Source organism: Neoarius graeffei, chromosome 9 (genome assembly GCF_027579695.1).
Source record: "Neoarius graeffei isolate fNeoGra1 chromosome 9, fNeoGra1.pri, whole genome shotgun sequence".
In the NCBI taxonomy this organism is placed as follows: Eukaryota; Metazoa; Chordata; class Actinopteri; order Siluriformes; family Ariidae; genus Neoarius; species Neoarius graeffei.
Genome location: NC_083577.1, coordinates 31,777,536 through 31,790,787, shown reverse-complemented (window position 1 = coordinate 31,790,787; position 13,252 = coordinate 31,777,536). Strand labels below are relative to the sequence as shown.

The following is a 13,252-nucleotide window of genomic DNA, read 5'->3' as shown; positions in this document are numbered from 1 at the left end:
TAAGGTTTATTTGAGGCATCCAATGAGGTCTTTCAGAAAACTTTAGAGAGTCCTTTGACTATTCATGCTTGAGATTTACAATCATCCAGAATTCATATACAATTACACTGTAAAACAGTGCCCTGTATTTGGTATTGTGACGATTTCATTTCAAGGTGAGTTATGTTTTTATCCAAATCCGTTAATGCATTTGAGGTGTAACCGTTTGACAGATGATCAAGAAGTTTAAATGTTCCCCCTGTGTGTATGTGCATGAAGGAGCACTGGTGTTTGTGAAGTGGAAGGATGACCTCTGGTGTAGAGCACTGGTATGTGAGCTGATCCAGAAAGGCTGTCTGGAGTGTGTGACTCAGTGCTCAGCAAATGATCTTGCACGCCTGGAAGTGTTCTTTCTTGATTATGGCTTCTCTCAGGGACTCACCATTTCAGGGTGAGGAGAGCGTCTGTCTGTCTGTCTGTCTGGTACACACCATGCATGAATAACGAGTGCAGGAACAGTTCAGCTTAAAATGGACTGAATTATTATTTTTTTTAACGTGTTTTAATTTTATTTACACATCAAATTGGAAGTGTGCAGTTCCGCACTTTTCTTGTCTTTATGGTTTACACTTATTTTTAAACATCGGCGTGAACCGAATATTTATTAATTATTTGGTACCTAGCTAGTCTGGCAGGTGGCCGGGTAAGTCAGGTACCATCCAGATAGGCTAAGTAGGTAGCAAGCCATCAATCTATATACAACCCCGATTCCAAAAAAGTTGGGACAAAGTACAAATTGTAAATAAAAACGGAATGCAATGATTTGGAAGTTTCAAAATTCCATATTTTATTCAGAATAGAACATAGATGACATATCAAATGTTTAAACTGAGAAAATGTATCATTTAAAGAGAAAAATTAGGTGATTTTTTTTTTTTTTAAATTTCATGACAACAGCACATCTCAAAAAAGTTGGGACAAGGCCATGTTTACCACTGTGAGACATCCCCTTTTCTCTTTACAACAGTCTGTAAACGTCTGGGGACTGAGGAGACAAGTTGCTCAAGTTTAGGGATAGGAATGTTAACCCATTCTTGTCTAACGTAGGATTCTAGTTGCTCAACTGTCTTGGGTCTTTTTTGTCATATCTTCCGTTTTATGATGCGCCAAATGTTTTCTATGGGTGAAAGATCTGGACTGCAGGCTGGCCAGTTCAGTACCCGGACCCTTCTTCTACGCAGCCATGATGCTGTAACTGATGCAGTATGTGGTTTGGCATTGTCATGTTGGAAAATGCAAGGTCTTCCCTGAAAGAGATGTTGTCTGGATGGGAGCATATGTTGCTCTAGAACCTGGATATACCTTTCAGCATTGATGGTGTCTTTCCAGATGTGTAAGCTGCCCATGCCACATGTACTAATGCAACCCCATACCATCAGAGATGCAGGCTTCTGAACTGAGCGCTGATAACAACTTGGGTCGTCCTTCTCCTCTTTAGTCCGAATGACACGGCGTCCCTGATTTCCATAAAGAACTTCAAATTTTGATTCGTCTGACCACAGAACAGTTTTCCACTTTGCCACAGTCCATTTTAAATGAGCCTTGGCCCAGAGAAGACGTCTGCGCTTCTGGATCATGTTTAGATACAACTTCTTCTTTGAACTATAGAGTTTTAGCTGGCAACGGCGGATGGCACGGTGAATTGTGTTCACAGATAATGTTCTCTGGAAATATTCCTGAGCCCATTTTGTGATTTCCAATACAGAAGCATGCCTGTATGTGATGCAGTGTCGTCTAAGGGCCCGAAGATCACGGGCACCCAGTATGGTTTTCCGGCCTTGACCCTTACGCACAGAGATTCTTCCAGATTCTCTGAATCTTTTGATGATATTATGCACTGTAGATGATATGTTCAAACTCCTTTGCAATTTTACACTGTCGAACTCCTTTCTGATATTGCTCCACTATTGGTTGGCGCAGAATTAGGGGGATTGGTGATCCTTTTCCCATCTTTACTTCTGAGAGCTGCTGCCACTCCAAGATGCTCTTTTTATACCCAGTCATGTTAATGACCTATTACCAATTGACCTAATGAGTTGCAATTTGGTCCTCCAGCTGTTCCTTTTTTTTTTTTTTTTTTTTTTTTTTTTGTACCTTTTAACTTTTCCAGCCTCTTATTGCCCCTGTCCCAACTTTTTTGAGATGTGTTGCTGTCATGAAATTTCAAATGAGCCAATATTTGGCACGAAATTTCAAAATGTCTCACTTTCGACATTTTGATTTGTTGTCTATGTTGTATTGTGAATACAATATCAGTTTTTGAGATTTGTAAATTATTGCATTCCGTTTTTATTTACAATTTGTCCCAACTTTTTTGGAATCAGGGTTGTAGTTAAGCAGGTGGAAATACAGCCAGGCAAGTAGGCAGGCAGAAATTCGTACAGCCTGTTAGGTAGAGAGCTGGATAGGTTGGCAGGCGGGCTAATACGTAACAACAAAGTCATTCACACAGGTTGGTATGTGGCCAATTAGTTCAGAAGTAGCCAGGTAGGTAAGTGCCAACCAGCAAGGTAGAGCTCCATCCAGGTAGGTAGCCAGCTTTACATCAAGCAGGTTTACATCAAGCAGGTAGGTGGGTGTCCCTGAGGTAGGCAGGTAAGTAGCTCTGTAGGTGGGGTAGTGTAACGAGGTAGGTATGTAGGTTAGGTAGCCAGACAGCCAGTTGAAACAGGTAGACCGGTATCCAGAAGTGGTCATTCACACAGGTAAGGCATGGTCAGGTCTATAAGTATTTGGACAGTCTCAAGTTTCATGATTTTACAAAAATGGCTGTAATTCCTAAACAATAATGCAATATTTCTGTGAAACCCCTTCAATTAAATCTGAAATTCTATAATTCAATCATGTCTTGATTTGATTTATTTCAACTCCATTGTGGTGGTGTCCAGAGGTAAAATAATGAAATTGTCTCTGTACAAATACTTATGGACCTCACTGTATGTGACTTACACACCCATATGTGGGCCTTCCCTAAACTGTTGCCGCGAAGTTGGAAGCACAGAATTGCCTAGAACGTCTTTGTATGGTGTATGCCCCTGTGCACAAAGTGAACTTTATAAAAATCCATGGTTTTCTAAGGTTCGTGTAGATTAATTTGAGTGACCTGCACAGAGCCTTGACCTCAACTGCATAGATCCCTTTTGGAATGAATTGAAATCCTGACTGCATGCCAGACCACCTCGCCCTCTCGTAGTCAGTCAGCCAGCCATCCAGGCACCTTGTTGCCAGCCAGCTGTATGTGCGAGCTGCCTGATTTACCTAATTGGATACCTGCCTGCCCGAATGGTTGGCTGACTGGTTAGCTACCAAGGTACCTAACTGACTGGGTGGTGGTAGGTATAAGTTGCCAGCTGTATCATATTTGGCTATAGGTAGCGAAATATTCAAAAACTACATGAACACAGATGTGGAGTTTGTGGATATTTTCTCACTGTGACCACTCTCCCTTTCACTTTCTCAGTGATCTTGTTAGGCTAAATGACTGTGTTCGGAGAGCTGATTCTGCTGCCCAGGCAGACCTGAATCGGTGGGCTCCTCAGGCCATTCGGTGTTCCCTGAAAGACATCATTCCTTCAGACTTGGTGAGAGATCAGAGCTAAGGATCAGCGTAATGAATTGTTCTGTAAAGTTCTCACGTTGTAATTACTCAGTATTTAAAATAAACTGCATAAAAAATGCAGTTATGTAAAATTGTGAAGTTGGGCCAAACTTCTTTTTGCCTTTTTTAGCATTATCATACAAGGCGTAGTCAGTGATTTTAATGAAGTAATTTTTATTCAGGTTAATCTAGCACAGTGGACTTTAGTTAAATCGGACCTATTGGAGTTCAGAAACAAATAAAAACCTAGCTAGCTCTGAGTGTGTAAATAACTACAGTAACTGGAAGTGAGTGACACACAGTTCAGGATTCTGTAACGCTAGATTTGCCTGATACCATTGATTTTCAGGAAATTACTAAATTCATTATTAAATACGGGGGTGTGATTTTTTTTTTTCCGCGAATTCGCGGAATTCCGCTTTTTTCACCTCAAAATTTGAAAAAAAAAATTTTTTTTCCGATTTTTCGCTCAAAAATCCGCATTCATATCCTATTCGTTCCGACTTTCAGTAATTCCGTCATTGAGATGAAACGAGGTACGTGATTGGCCCATCGCTCTGTAACAACCAATGAATGCGCTTGTTAGATAGCTGTACGTAAGCTCGCTTCAAACAAAGAGTTGAAAGATGGCAGCCTCCGTGATCGAGCGTAAAGATGCACCTGATCATCAGTTTGGGGTGTGTGTGTGTGTTTAAAGTAAATAAACATGGGGAAGAAGAAAAAAACAACCCAGCTCATTTCTTTCCCCATAATAAACCTGTGAGTGGTGATGGTGTCACTGCACGTGCGACAGTTGGGTATGTTTTCGCGGGGTGACGAAGGTTGCCGTGGCAACGGGGCCTCGCACCATCTGTTGCTTCCTGGATGCACATGCGCACGCTATGAAAGCTGTGTTTAAAAGGTTAGCATCGGAGGCTAAACCTTCTGAGGAGAAAAGAAGGGGCGGTTTTTATTTCAGTTTGTTTTAGTTACGTCCGAAGAAACAGCAGTTTAAATCACGGCTCTAGTTTACAAATCAAAATGGTTACTCAGTGAAAACAAAATAAAAGCTCGAGAGAGGGGGAGCGGTGGGAGTTTAACCCGGGAAAGTGAGTCTGTGAGGCGGCAGTGATGCTTGACTCCTCCCGCCTCCTCTCACTTTACCTCAGAGTCTCTGCCAACTTCATCACAGATTATTTCACCTTTTTCACTCGAAGTTAGTTTTAATTTTCGCTCTAAACTTTTCCCACAGCGTGGATGTAAGGTAATTATACACAATTTTGCTTTGTTTATTCAATATTAAAATGTTAGTGCAAATAATACATGCTTGCCAACTTTTCCAAATTCTCATGAGGGAGAAAAGTGCATGAAAGACATTTTCAATTGGCCGAGGGTCTGATGCGCGGTTGAAATGATAAAAACAGTGGATCCCAATTAATTGCAAACACATTTTTTGTGGATGTTGTTTAGTGAAAAAGTGATTTTTATTCTTGCATATGAAAATCCTCAAGTGAGTGAACACTGTACAGTTCTGTATATGAGTCAATTTCACAGAAAACTTTTTTTTTTTTGTCCGGACGTGTTTTGTTTACATTTTGAGATTTCTAAAACCGGGGCGGCACAGTGGTGTAGTGGTTAGCACTGTCGCCTCACAGCAAGAAGGTCCTGGGTTCGAGCCCCGGGGTCGGCGAGGGCCTTTCTGTGTGGAGTTTGCATGTTCTCCCCGTGTCCGCATGGGTTTCCTCCGGGTGCTCCGGTTTCCCCCACAGTCCAAAGACATGCAGGTTAGGTTAACTGGTGACTCTAAATTGACCGTAGGTGTGAATGTGAGTGTGAATGGTTGTCTGTGTCTATGTGTCAGCCCTGTGATGACCTGGCGACTTGTCCAGGGTGTACCCCGCCTTTCGCCCGTAGTCAGCTGGGATAGGCTCCAGCTTGCCTGCGACCCTGTAGAAGGATAAAGCGGCTAGAGATAATGAGATGAGATGAGATTTCTAAAACCTTTTTATGGTCTCATATGATAAAACATTATCAGTTCTACCTTGCATTTAAAAATTTGACTACTTTGGTTCATAAATGTGTATTTTGTAGCAAATTCTAGGGTCGAAAATGAGCAAAAATGGCTGTCCCACTGAAAAGAGACTTTTTTCAGACATGATTCTTAATGTTAGCCAAAGGTGGAATTGAAACTTTTTCATGTTCAACGACAAGACTGTGGAAACCACAATGGACATATGATGTCACAAATTGAAAATGCCATTAAGAAAAGAGATTTTTTCGATGTTTTGTTAATTTTTGTACCTGTCCCAGAGGTTTGTGTCAGTTCTGTTACCATGATTTAATCACAACAAAAATAAATGCTCCCAAAAGCTATTATTGAAATTATTTGTTGCCAAGGATCTACATATTCTCACCTTTTATATGGATGGCAGAATGAACTGAATCTGAGAATATTTACTTAAAAATTTCAGTTTTGGTAAGTAGTCTATGCATAACTAATTTTTTTTTTGTGTCAATCCTGTTACCCTGTCTAAACGGGGTGTGCAGTAACTTAATCAAATATTAGAAGTTGCCATACGTAAGAAGCAAACCGGGAGACTACCAGGAGCAATAGAGTTTAATAAATAATGGTGGATGAATTCTTATGTTGCATCATGTTTGTTTGAAAAGGCACATTTAGGTATGTTCAACTTCTACAGTAATTGAAAGTATAAATTTTGTTTTTCCTTATACAGTTTTCTATTTATTCTAATGCAGATTTAATTTAGAATGACATTTTTAGGTTTCATGTTTTGGCTTTTTGTCAGTTAAGAATCATTGAATTTACTATAGGGGCTCAGAGTTGCATGTTGACCATTAAATTGGCTTGAATTTGTTAATCATGACACGTTTTTTCTTGTGTGTTTGCTTGCCATTTTAGTAAAATTTTTAAGTCAGAGAACCCCAGAACCCAGGAGCTTCGGGGGGCTTCGCCCCCCCTTGTCCCCCCACCAGGGCGCTGCCCTGGACCAGCTGGGGGCCTGTGGCCCCCAGACCCCCGGCTAAAATTTTCAGATAATTTCACCAGCCCCAAATCACATCCCTGTAAATAGCGGTTGATTTTGATTTAATATTTCATGAGGAAGCCATGGCCTAAAGATTAGAGGAGCAGGTTTGGGAGTAAAAGGTCACCGATTTGATTCCCTGGACCAGCAGGAATGGCTGAAGTGTCCTTGAGCAAGGCACCTAAAGGCCAATTTATGCTGACAACCCGGTCCTTGCAGATGGTGTCTGCGAAGCCCCCCCCCTTCGCAGACGCTCTGCGCGCACCTCCCAAAAATTGTGACAACTGCAGACAGCCTCGCAGACGAGGGCTCTGATTGGTCCACTCTACATCCGCTGTACACGCACTTCCACTTCCCTACTTTCCCGGTTTTTGTTTTCATGACCGCCATTTTTAAAAACACGAGCGAAGATGGAGCAGCACGAAGAGCAGTTGATCAAGGAAGTGAGGAAGTACGTACATCTATACGACTCCAGTTCTAGTCATTATAAGTAACCGGAGGATAAACACTCCACTAACCACACCCACCAACTACTCCTAGCGATTTCGCGACTGCGCGCCCCCTTGCGTTGTGGCGGTGAATAACATCGTGCACGCCTATTACTCCCTGCTCAACGATAAATTACAACTGTCTGCGAAAAGCTATCTGCGAAAGCCTTGTCGCAAGAGCATGCAGAGGCCTTAAGCCCCAATTTTTTTCCCAGGTGCTGCAACACAGCTGTCCACTGGCTTAAATGCAGAGGGAGGATTTCAGTGCTCTAATGTCTGCCAAATGCCCGTAATGTTGTAATATTTGAGGCGTCCAAAAATGTGTACCTACTGTATATATTTTTCATATTCCATTTAGCTTTTTATTTGAAAAAGCTGAATGAATGTCTGATTGTCACAATGTCTGCATAAATTAGGATTCTTGTCACGCAAATTAGTTATACAGTCAGGGCCATAAATATTCGGACACTGAGAGAGGTACTGTTTTAGCTGTCTACCACAGTATATTCAAGTTGAGATTAAATGGTGAACAAAAGCTCACTATTTAGACTTTTCAGCTATAATTGAAAGGTATTTACATCCAAACTAGATGGATCCTTTAAAAGGGGAAGCACGTTTTTGATATATATGCGCTGTAATTCTCAGTGTTCACTTGATTTTACATATAAAAGCTGGAATTCTTGCACTGTTGTACCCTATTTGGATATAATTGGAGTTAAATTGGGGCATGTGCATCTTACATGTACTGTACAGTGCCTTGTAAAAGTATTCATACCCCTTGAACTTTTTCACATTTTTCCACCTTACAACCACGAACTTAAAAGTTTTTATTGAGATTTTATGTGATGGACCGACACAGAGTAGCACATAATTGTGAAGTGAAACGAAAATGATAAATGGTCTTCAAAATTTTAAACAAATAAAAATCTGAAAAATGTGGTGTGCATTAGTATTCAGCCCCCCTGCGTCAATACTTTGTAGAGCCACCTTTTGCTGCAGTTACAGCTGCAAGTCTTTTGTGGTATGTCTCTACCAGCTTTGCACATCTAGACACTGAAATTTTTGCCCATTCTTCTTTGCAAAATAGCTCAAGCTCAGCCAGATTGGATGGAGAGCGTCTGTGAACAGCAATTTTCAAGTCTTGCCACAGATGCTCACTGGGATTTCGGTCTGGACTTTGACTGGGTCATTCTAACACATGAATATTCTTTGATCTAAACCAGTGGTTCTCAAACTTTTTATACTCTGTACCACCTGAGAAAATATTGAGCTCTCTGAGTACCACCATGATCACCAACATTATAATATAGCAGCATAGGCCTTCCCTATTAGCTTCAGCCACACAGGAGAGATGTTTATTCCTTATTATGGTTATTTATTGATAGCTGTTAACACTGAATCAGACATTTACAACTCTGTCCAACAATTCTCACATACTCCTACATACACAGCACAATACACACTCAAATTGCAACTGAATGAAAATGGCACAGAGCCATACAGTACATATTTGACCTCTACAAAATTATGCTCCTAATCTGGCCCACAAATAACACAAACATCAAGTCTTTTTTTCTCAGCAGAAGATATGTGAAATATCAAACATCTCAGCACAAAAAAAGGAAAAAAAAAAGAATCCTGAAGACTTGCATTGCCACAAAAATGTAAAAGCCAGACGTAATTTTTCACATTCTCACACGTAGCTACACATTTCTTTTGAAACGTTGTATTTATTATGCACTGTATGTTTCAGGTTTTTTTTTTTTTTTTTTTTTAGCTGAAAATGTTAATGCGAAAATATGACTTTCCCCCGCGTACCACCAGAGATCGCTCGCGTACCACCGGTGGTACGCGTACCACAGTTTGAGAACCACTGATCTAAACCATTCCATTGTAGCTCTGGCTGTATGTTTAGGGTCATTGTCTTGCTGGAAGGTGAATCTCCTTCCCAGTCTCAAGTCTTTTGCAGCCTCCAACAGGTTTTCTTCCAGGATTGCCCTGTATTTAGCTCCATCCATCTTCCCATCAACTCTGACCAGCTTCCCTGTCCCTGCTGAAGAAAAGCATCCCCATAGCATGATGCTGCCACCACCATGTTTCACAGTGGGGATGGTGTGTGCAGGGTGATGAGCAGTGTTAGTTTTTGGCCACACATAGCGCTTTGCATTTAGGCCAAAAAGTTCAACTTTGGTCTCATCTGACCAAAGCACCTTCTTCCACATGTTTGCTGTGTCCCCTACATGGCTTCTTATGCCTGTCTTTCAGCAATGGCTTTCTTCTTGCCACTCTTCCAAAAAGGCCAGATTTGTGGAGTGTACGACTTATAGTTGTCCTGTGCACAGATTCTCCCACCTGAGCTGTGGATTTCTGCAGCTCCTCCAGAGTGATCATGGGCCTCTTGGCTGCTTCTCTGACCAGTGCTCTCCTTGCTCGCTCTGTCAGTTTAGGTGGACGGCCATGTCTTGGTAGGTTTGCAGTTGTGCCATACTTTTTCCATTTTTGAATGATGGATTGAACGGTGCTTCTTGAGATGTTCAGAGGTTGGGATATTTTTTTTATAACCTAACCCTGCTTTAAACTTCTCCAGAACTTTATCCCTGACCTGTCTGGTGAGTTCTTTGGTCTTCATGATGCTGTTTGTTCTTCAGTGTTCTCTAACAAACCACTGAGGCCTCCACAGAACAAGTGTATTTATGCTGAGAGTAAAGTACACACAGTAGGACTCTATTAACTAATTAGATGACTTCTGAAGGCAGTTGATTGCACTGGATTGTATTTAGAGGTATCAGAGTACAGGGGGCTGAATACTAATGCACACCACATTTTTCAGATTTTTATTTGTTTAAAATTTTGAAGATCATTTATCATTTTCGTTTCACTTCACAATTATGTGCTACTCTGTGTTGGTCTATCACATAAAATCTCAATAAAAAACTTTTAAGTTCGTGGTTGTAAGGTGGAAAAATGTGAAAAAGTTCAAGGGGTACGGTATGAATACTTTTGCAAGGCACTGTAAATAAGGGACTAATGGGCAAGAGCTTGTTTCCATGCTGCTAAACTATTCGTGGAACTATACTCCCTGAGCATTTTATTCAGAACACTATTCCAATACTGGGTAGGGCTGCCCTTTTGCTCTCCAAACAGCCTAATAACGTGCTCAATGAGTGTATTTCTGTTGCAGGTAAAAGGTTGGAGCAGGGAAGCGTCTGAAGAGATGAAGCGTGTGATTGGCTCAAGTGTTGTGGACATGCAGGTGCTTGGTGAGGAGAGAGACACTCTTCTGGTGGATCTGAAGAAAGGGTCAATGAACACGTCACTTTCTCTAAGAGAACACCTTGTGTTCATGGAGCTTGCCAGGCAAGACATGTTACCGTTAGCTGAAAAGCTAAACGTCACTCTCTTTTAATATTATCTAAATATTATTAAAATGTGTGTTTGTGTTGTGGCAGGTTCTATTTCCCCCAGGTGGCCTCTGCAGGCAGTAAGACGCTGCTGTTTTATCCACCGGTGTATCCCAAACTGAACACGGAGCTCAATGCTGTGGTTTCCCATGTAAACACACCATCAGACTTCTACATACAGATAGTGAGTTGACTGTACTCTGACACAAAAGTTAGAGTTGAGTTAAATTTTGGAAAAAAAAAAAAACCCCACATGTATTTTTGTTACTTTTTCAAACAACTAAACATGTGATTTTGTATATGAATGGTTTATTTGTAGAATGTATATACAGAACAGTAGATTTACTGTAAATTTGCTCTATTTTAACATTTTTAGAATAAATGGCTTGTAAATAATTGCTCATTTAATATCCAAGGCGATTAAAAATGTTAACGTGGTATACGACACCGTGACTTTTTTTTCTTTTCTCCAAACTCAATCTGGTAGCCATTTCACCAGAAGAAACACGGTACTGTAAAGAAAGGAAGTCTGTCGGGGGGGAAAATAGTGTTATTTTTTAAAGGCCCTGTATTGGAGGCCTCGGGGCTGTACGGAGACCTGTGCGAGAGGGGCAGGTAGCCTACTCAAAGTTAAAAGAGCAGTTCCAGTTTTGGATGTACTGTGTAATAATACACTTGGTAGTACTTGTGTGTGTGTGTGTGTGTGTGTGTGTGTGTGTTATCGGTTGTTCAGCTCTTTTTAATCCATCCTGTGAGTGATTCAGTGACTCTAGCAGGCTCAGGAGTTTCTTTTGTTTTTCCTTTTATCCTTCAGTCTTTTCCAGGGAGAATATTTTTATTTAGGACTTTGAGTTTAAGCCATGTTTAGCTAAATGGGTGGTTTCTGATTAATTTTTGACAATTTACTATTCATGAATCATAATTTTTTATGAATGACATGCACGTTTCTGAAAACATTTTATATTGATTGAGCTCTGGGAGGTTTTTTTTTTTTTTGGAATTGTTTAACAAATATATTGTGTGTGTGTGTGTGTGTGTGTGTGTGTGTGTGTGTGTGATTTATTTATTTATTTATTTTTTTTTGGGGGGGAGCCCAATTTAGATGTAAGCACTAATCCATGTGGAGTCTGTTGATATTAACTATATTTATCATGAAGGTGGACAATATGGAGTTCCTGCTACTAAACACACAACTGCAAAACTGTTACGGGCTTCCTGGAGCTGAAAGTGACCTTCAGATCTACTCACCTGTTCTATCCCAGGCCTGTGTTGCCCTCTATGATAACAAGGACTGGTGCAGGGCTCAAGTCACAGGTGTGTGTGTGTGTGTGTCTGAGTGAGAGTCTGTGTGCGCGCATTTCTTGTTTGTTTTTAAATTTTATTTATTTTACTGATGTGAAGTCTACTTATCAGGTTTCCCTGGTGGACGGATGGTGGAAGTCCAGTATGTAGATTTTGGCAACAGAGACACTCTGTCTGTTAAAGACCTCAGACAAATAAAGGACGAGTTTTTTGCACTGCCAGCCATGGTGAGAATCCTGTAAGGGATTAGGGATGATCAGTATCTGTAGCCTTGCGCTAAGCTGTCTCTTTCTTATTCTTCTCTTCAGGCGCTGTGGTGTACTCTGGATAGTGTTTTGAGTGCAGGAGAAACTTGGAGTGAGGAGAGCATTGACATCTTCCGGAAACTGACAGACCAGAAATTGGTCGTTGTAGTTGCAAAAGGTGAGTTATACATATGCATTTATAAATTCTTTAAGCTACTGCAGCATTTCATGTTTTTGTACATGTTTTCCAGAACTTGTACCTGTTTCCAAGGCGATGCCTGTATGTCTGTTTGAGGTCAGCGAGCATTCTACTGAGTGTTTGTCCAACATCGGAGAAATCTTGGTGACAAAAGGGCTGGCCTCTCTGACCAAACAGTATTTACAATATTCTTTTTAAATTGAAAGCATCTACACAGCGTCATTTACACTAAAAGCCTATCACTCACAGGTAAATTATACTGTCTGCCCTAGAGTCTCACGTAAGAAACCTGTCCCACTGGAGCATACAGTTTGGGATCCCCCACTGGAGGAAGAGTGCTCATCTCCGAGCAAGCCAACACTTCCTACCCTTGACCCTTCAGCACTTCAGCCCGGTTTGATCCTGCCAGCTTGTCTGAAGGATGTGAAAGTGAAGGTTACCCATGTGACCTCCCCTGGAAATATCTGTGTGCAGCTGCTTCAGTATGACACTCAGCTAAAGAGGTACCGGTGTCCATAAAATAAAATCTAAGTGGTAATCAAGAAAGTGTTGGCCTGACTCCTGAACCACTCACCTGAACATTACTATCATCAAACTGACTGTTAGCTGGCAGAGCGATTTTGGTTAATTTTGTAGTTTTTGACACTAATCCTGAAGAGCAAAATATTGTTAGTGTTGTTCGGTAAAGTAATATAATGTCTATCAGTTACATATAAATCACTTGTCTTCAGGTTTTGTCACCAACCTTTTTTTAAAATCACAGTCCTAAATGTCTCATCTCGTTATCTGTAGCCGCTTTATCCTGTTCTACAGGGTCGCAGGCAAGCTGGAGCCTATCCCAGCTGACTACGGGCGAAAGGCGGGGTACACCCTGGACAAGTCGCCAGGTCATCACAGGGCTGACACATAGACACAGACAACCATTCACACTCACATTCACACCTACGGTCAATTTAG

General features: G+C 41.1%; 1 protein-coding gene across 1 annotated transcript in view; it reads left to right on the top strand.

Annotated features, from left to right (window-relative positions):
- The window catches only part of rnf17 (ring finger protein 17), a 93,093-nt gene that overhangs the window by 46,985 nt on the left and 32,856 nt on the right, over positions 1-13,252 (top strand). Inside the window, 9 exon segments of the mRNA XM_060929311.1 lie at positions 259-439; positions 3,500-3,620; positions 10,330-10,505; positions 10,598-10,733; positions 11,707-11,863; positions 11,963-12,078; positions 12,160-12,274; positions 12,348-12,471; positions 12,568-12,798. Of these exon segments, the coding sequence (XP_060785294.1) occupies positions 259-439; positions 3,500-3,620; positions 10,330-10,505; positions 10,598-10,733; positions 11,707-11,863; positions 11,963-12,078; positions 12,160-12,274; positions 12,348-12,471; positions 12,568-12,798 (1,357 nt within the window).